The sequence below is a fragment of the Botryllus schlosseri genome, chromosome 14 (genome assembly GCF_051294905.1).
Source record: "Botryllus schlosseri isolate E-star chromosome 14, Bs_hap1, whole genome shotgun sequence".
In the NCBI taxonomy this organism is placed as follows: Eukaryota; Metazoa; Chordata; class Ascidiacea; order Stolidobranchia; family Styelidae; genus Botryllus; species Botryllus schlosseri.
Window position 1 is genome coordinate 20,997,464 of NC_137249.1, and position 6,754 is coordinate 21,004,217.

Here is a 6,754-nt window from a genome sequence, read left to right on the forward strand (position 1 = left end):
CGATGGACTATGTTGTCAACCCTGACAATGCTGTGATTTCACGAAGTATGGCGCAATGCAATCGATCATGATTTCGGTAGTAATATTATTGTGATTCACATTCAAAGTTAATGGCCCCGTTTCCCGAAATTAATCGGAATAATGTGAGTACCAGCTTTTAATATCTACCTGGAACGGATGTAACAGTCGTATTCATACGAAATCGTTTAACGTTAATTCGAATAGTTCAATATATTATAATGAGAATCGTTCTCATATCCGGTGACAATTATTTATATGGTAAACATTTTTGAAGACTAGGTATCGTACATCCGCATCATAGTAACTTGTGAATAACATGGCGCTGATCAAGTTGATTGTTGCTATTTTCCTGATGACCAGTATTATCGCAAGAGTCGAATCAGCTGGAACGACGATTGAAGGTCAGTAACAATGATGGAATGATATTAAGTAAAAATGTTTCAATATGCACTTTGTAAGAAATTTGTAATGATTTATATCAGCCTATACGCCAAAAGTCTGTTGATTTATTGAAGATTGGCATAACAGCTTAAGTAAACTTCAGTGGTTCTCAACCTTTTCGATTTCGCGGCACCCTTTCAAAAGGGAAAATAATTAGCGGCACCCTATGGCATTTCTAGTACCCTGAATGGCGATTAGAATAGTGGTTGCACCGCTGCAGAACAAATGAGTGCTTATAGTTATCACATTTTCTCGCCGGACCCTGGAGAAGTTCCCGCGGCACGCTAGTGTGAACTTCGGACTTATTTCGCAATCTTGCATGAACCCCGTTTGCGCGCAGTCATTCATCATTGCCTACATCACTGCGTATGGACGTTGGATCATGGCCAAGGTTGGATATGTGGTGACATTGCATTGCCTCGAAGTGGAACCTTTAAGAGGTTTCACGCAGGAATACCTATTATTGGTGTTTGATATCCCTGGTCGAACCATGCCTCAATTCGACTCTCTCTAGTCTAGCCGACCCATATACAAGTCAAAATTTTCAGAGAACGACATACTCAATAGCAACGAAACTGCTGGTTTTGAGGGCCACAACACCTTCGGACATGGAAATGTGGGTACGTATTGACTATTCATGCTCTACGGGTGCAAGGAATTTAGGGATTTTTCTGTCTAGGACGATGTGAGGTTTTATATGGTGGCAAGTGCTATATACTGATCATGTCAATGGCGCGAATGGGTCTATCGGAAGCTCAAACTGCTTGCAAAGGGGCAAAGGGGAGACTGGCTAATATCTACAGCGAAGAACATTTCCACCTAATTAGAGCCCTCGTTCGTTCCAGGATTCCGATTAAATTTCATTACAACCACGTATGGCTTGGACTACAGCTGGATGTCGCGGTACGAACGTTTTATTGACTTTATGTCAATCATTATTTTCGGATCATTGACGAGAGTCCATTATCCGTTATCAAAATCACGCCGTTTTCGTCTATTAGGACTATAGATTAATCTATCACTAAAATGTAACTTGGAAAATCCTTATTTTTCGCATACTGTTAATGTTTGTATACTGTAGGCTACCTTTTAGACAACAGTGTCAAAACTTTTCTACTCGGGCTAAATGCAACAAATTGCGCCTAAGGCCACATCGATAACTATATTTAGGCCTATATGTGATAACACGTGATCATAATATACGGATTTATACATACTAGATCAGGGGTTCTCAGCCCTTTCTTGGCCGTGGCCCATTTTCCGGTTTAAAGATGTGCTGTGGCCCACCTGATATCTTGGAGTTATAATACTGTTTAATTCGTGGTCATGGACAGCGCCGATATGCCTATTTCTCTAAAATATGCGCATTTTCGTCAAACTGATGATAATTAAATCTCGATCTCCCGGGATATGACATCGCGTGAAGCGCGAAAAAAATTCAAGTTGCTTAAATATCCTTCAACAAACGACCAACGAAATAATCTTGGGCCCCTTCGAGCTCCCCCAATTGGGGATGTGGGTACGGCAGTTACGGCCCTGGTAGATCATAAGCTAAAACTCCTAAGTAGAATATTTTCGTCCGCTGCTCCATTCGCGTCGCGAAACACAGTGATCAGATCCCCGCACTGTGTAATTGGGACTTTGGTGATACTATTGTGGGGAATATTATAATCATTCTGGTCCGGCATTGAACAATTCATTGGTGAATGGGGTACTACAGAGAATTGGCGAAAGATTTTTCAAATGCAGCATGATGTACTTTGTATGTCATGTAATAAAACAACTGAAGTTGCTATGTCAAAATATTGAATCCAATGATATAATCAATTCCCGTGACTATTTCAGTATGTAGAATGATTTCCAGGCCGGACATTTTAAACCGACTTCAACGATTAATGCGCTCCGATAAATCCCCAATCCATTAGGATTCGTTGTTGCGGTGGTGCAGCATACCTCCGCCAGAAGTTGCAATTATGGCTATGTTTATCTTGCAATAATACGTCCTGCCGAAGTACGGTAAATATGTACATCAATTGCACTTCATTGCGAGTTTATTGCATACCCTTTTCAACGCCATACGACATATGACCCTGCCGGAATACTTGTTTACTTCAACATTCTCTTCCAGTTATTATACGCTTTAAATTATTTTAGTTGCTGTTAGCCGTAGGTTGTCATAGCCAATAGAAAAAGCCACCGTTTCTCCCTAACGTTTTCGATTTGTACATGCTGAGTTCATGCGTGCCACTACGTCTAATCAGAGTCGGATGACAAGCTTTGTAGCCTACGTATAATTAGATAATACGAATATATTTTTAGCGAATAACATAAGAAATATAACTAAACTTACATTAATTCTGAAATTTTCTAAATGGCTCTGTGGCCCACCTCCAAATGCTCTGTGGCCCACCAGTGGGCCATGGCCCACCCTTTGAGAACCCCTGTACTAGATAATATGATAATATGATGATAACCTTGAAAATTCACAGGCTCACGTTCGCAAAGGTACCTTAGGCGGTGTGAACGCTCTTTAAGAAATGTCAGAATTCTGCATAAACCCTAAAATGTTATCACTTCATATCGCTCGAAGCATCACGATGGCGGTCTGAAATGGAAATTCCACATAAAATAAAATTTACCTGTTAAGTAGTATCACCGGAAATATACTGATATTCGTGAGTTGAAATATCCCGCTAGTTCGGTTGTAAATGATGTTTCGCACGCCCTTGTCACTGCTACATCGTTGGTGCAAAATCGATTTGGAGCGAGATAATAAGTCTATATATGTTCCTGCGCTATAGAATAGTTAACTATGCCCGATGCAAAAACATGCGATACTTAGATCCAGTGGTTCAAAATGGTTCCTTGACTTCAGAGATTCTCTCATCAGTCCAGCAATACTGGATACGAATCAGGGTCCTTTGTACGTAGAAGACTACCCCATGATTAATTAGAATTTTACCAACAAGTCAATATAAAATCGTTTTACACGGCAACTTGTTGACACCAAGCATGCTCTTAATATATGAATGGCAATGCCACAACACTCCGGAAATATGCAGGCATTGTGACATCTCGTGATGCCATGTGCTTGTGTTCACGTTCGCCTTCACGAAGAACCTTTCACAAAAGTTGGTTTTCGCGTACACCCAAAACATTTAGGAGTTAACATCATCCATAAGGCATACGCGGAGCAAGGAAAAGTAGACGAGACTGTACTATTGTACAGTGTACAGAAGACCTCATTATGTGGGCCTAGTTGATGTCTCGCGATACTACAAACTGTATTGACGCATACCTGCTGGTAAGCAGAAAACACCGCGTTCCCTGAGGCCGTCAGACACGAGAAGGAGGGAATGCAATACGAGTCATCACTAGGGCAAGTTGCAGTCAAATCCGTGGAAAGTTGCATTATTTTTCGAAAAAATTGCACTAAAAAGTTGCATTTAATTTTCGCAAAGGGGGACCAACTAGTTGCATTCATGGACAAGTTCCTTGAAATTATTAGGGTATGCGATGGTCGAATTGTTCCGTATCCAAGGCACTGTAGCAAAACTCAATGTTAGCGACTTCAACAAAATCAATAGCCTTAAAAATTGACCCAGTGAAAATATAATTTTCGACAGTCCAGCCTGAATGTACGCCAAATCAGAAAGGACCTTAAAGTTAAACGACAATGAAATAATCAAGCGATCTATTTAAATATAGTGTCAAATATTTCCAGCAAAAGTTGGTCGTGTAAAAAATCGAGAAAACTTGCAAAAGTTGCATGAAAAATCGGAAGGAGTTGCAAAAAGTTGCAGGAAAAATCGAAAAATTTGCAAAATGTTGCAATAAAAAATGAAGGAAAGTTGCAAAATGTTGCAATATAAAATTCCTCCAAACAGCTTAAGACACCATACTACATAACTTCTGAGTATTTCGGAATCTGCCGAAAGTTGTAAAATAAAAATTGCAAAAGTTGCAAAAACTTATTCTAGATCACTATTAGAACTGTTGTAGATTACATTATGCGGCACTGCTTCAACACAACGCACAATGTAATGCTCTACACTACACAATAAAACGTATTTCACGTGTTGTAAAAGTAGCTAAAATCAATCTAATGAAGGAATCACTGGTCAATACATAATAATAATTTAAAACAATCTATAATTGTAACCTCTGTCAAAACGGTTGAAACGTTTATTTTCACGTAATCAAGAACCGCGTGAGGATATGCTGTTGGCAACTACTTTACAATTGTTACAAAACATGATAATCTAACTAACACTGTATATTGTATCGGCAGTGCCATTACCAGGTGTGATCTTCACCTTATCCTAAGCATCAATTTTATTCACTGATCTTTGTAACTGCAATATACTGTGAATTTGTTTTTATGTTTAGACCCGAAGAGTGAAACTCTCAAACGGACAATGGGCCCCGTTTACCATATGGATTCCGAATCGGCCTTTTGCCTCACCGAGGCCATACATAGGAATGCATATAAATTTTGACAGCAAAAGTGATGTGCAGGGATATTTCGATGAATGGTCATCTTACAGACTTTTGGGTGGTGTATGTGAAATACAGAAGTGATTCCCGCGAATCTGCAACATTCATGGCACAACGGAAACCGTCCGATACAAGAGACCATATTTGTTAATGTAACATGTAGCATAGATGGTGAAATGAATGCGATTAATAATTAATCGGTGGTATTGTTATTATTACTGTTAAAGTCAAGTGGTGCGTGCTTATTAGGGCTGGGCAAAATCGAGTACCTGAGTGATACGATTCTGAATCACGTATTATGCTTCGATTCGAGTCGAGTATTCGAGTATGATTCATCATGACGTCATGACAAAATGTAAGATGTCAAAGTTCAAATATGTACCTCGCATGCCACGTGAAAGAATATAATGCTTGTTATCCATCACATTAAAGATACTTTGGTATTTTTTCGACGATGCCGAATTCATTGCACTTTGTGGCGATGTTGTCGGATGGTCAGAACTTCGGAAATGTGTTATTTCCAGTAACGTTACTAGCTTTGTACTATATATTTCGAATGCTGCGATACAGCCAATTAGGGCTTCAAGGCTTGCACAGTGGAAAATAGTACCAACATTAAATTCTCGTCGATAAATAACTTCCAGTGGCGAGGAGCGTATTATGTCAGTAGTCGAAAAAATCGTCTTTTACTACTCGACTAGAATCATTAAAATTATTACCCGATTCAGATTCAAGTACTCGAATCATTATGCCCTGCTCTAGTGCTTATTACCTGTAAAGGACTGGCGTGGCGCGATTTGTATGATTATTATCATATATTACCAAATACTTTGGAAATAATTGAGCGTTGACAATGTGGATAATGTGATTATCGAAATCTATGACACGAGAACAGTGCGATTATGACAGGATTCGATGAGAAATGAACGTTAAAAATCATATCATGAACAGTTAAGAAGAAAATTTTCGACAGTTTCAGGAATAGTGCGAAGATAACACAAAAGGACATCTTAACATACAATTCTAAAGATATGAACGTTTAGAGTACAGTAACCGGAGGGCAGAAAAAGCAATATCGCCTTATAGCCGATATTAATACATTGGGGCCAATTCTGTTGAAAACGCATATGTGGAAACGTTTATGATGCACCTACTTCTATACACATATGGGATTAGTTCCTGTCAGAGAATAGCAGCGGAAATCACATCCCATTCGACGTGTCTCAGAAATTACAATTTGTATTTGTAATTGTGTGGAATTGCAAGACGTCAATTGCTCTACTTCAGTAGTAATGCTGATCACTGCTGTATTCAGTGGCTTACTTGAGTTTTTCCATTGCCTATGCGAGTGCCACAGAATGTCCTATGTCGAGGCGAATCGAACGTCCCAAAATCAATACATATTTATTGCTATTATGAAGCAACACGCACTTCACGGTTCGTCTCCATTCTCTTGGCTGTCTATGACTATAGACCAGTGGCCGGGAACCATTTTTTGTCCGAAGAGCCATATTGGCCCTATTTTTTCCATCTCAACCCCAAAGAGTCATACATGTCAATCAATTGTTGCGTCACAATTGAAAATTCGCGACGTCATTGTAGCACTAATTCGAGCTCACTACATATGATTCCTCGTGTACGCCATATTTTCTCTGTAAAAACTGGTATTTATTGTTCGAAAATAATGCTCGAAACGAGAGGTAAGGCACCATTGATAACGCAACTCATTGTAAGTAGCTTAAATTTATTGTAACTGATATTATTCGAATGTGCCTGTCACACTGATTCCGAAAAT

General features: G+C 39.3%; 1 protein-coding gene across 1 annotated transcript; it reads left to right on the plus strand.

Moving 5' to 3' along the window:
- Positions 1 to 269: 269 nt before the first annotated feature.
- LOC145455020 (uncharacterized) lies at positions 270 to 5,822 on the plus strand. The gene is made up of 4 exons (XM_080332970.1): positions 270 to 422; positions 1,011 to 1,082; positions 1,142 to 1,365; positions 4,852 to 5,822. The coding sequence occupies exons 1-4, from the start codon at positions 338 to 340 to the stop codon at positions 5,041 to 5,043; spliced, it is 573 nt and encodes a 190-aa protein (XP_080189096.1). The 5' UTR covers positions 270 to 337; the 3' UTR covers positions 5,044 to 5,822.
- The last annotated feature ends 932 nt before the right edge of the window (positions 5,823 to 6,754 follow it).

What these genes read in the sequence shown, in the direction of transcription:
- LOC145455020 (XM_080332970.1), top strand. Translation starts at nt 338, where the DNA reads ATGGCGCTGATCAAGTTGATTGTTGCTATTTTCCTGATGACCAGTATT. An exon ending in AGCTGGAACGACGATTGAAG is followed by an intron (nt 423 to 1,010) that starts GTCAGTAACAAT and finishes CAAAATTTTCAG; the next exon opens with AGAACGACATACTCAATAGC. An exon ending in CTTCGGACATGGAAATGTGG is followed by an intron (nt 1,083 to 1,141) that starts GTACGTATTGAC and finishes TTTTCTGTCTAG; the next exon opens with GACGATGTGAGGTTTTATAT.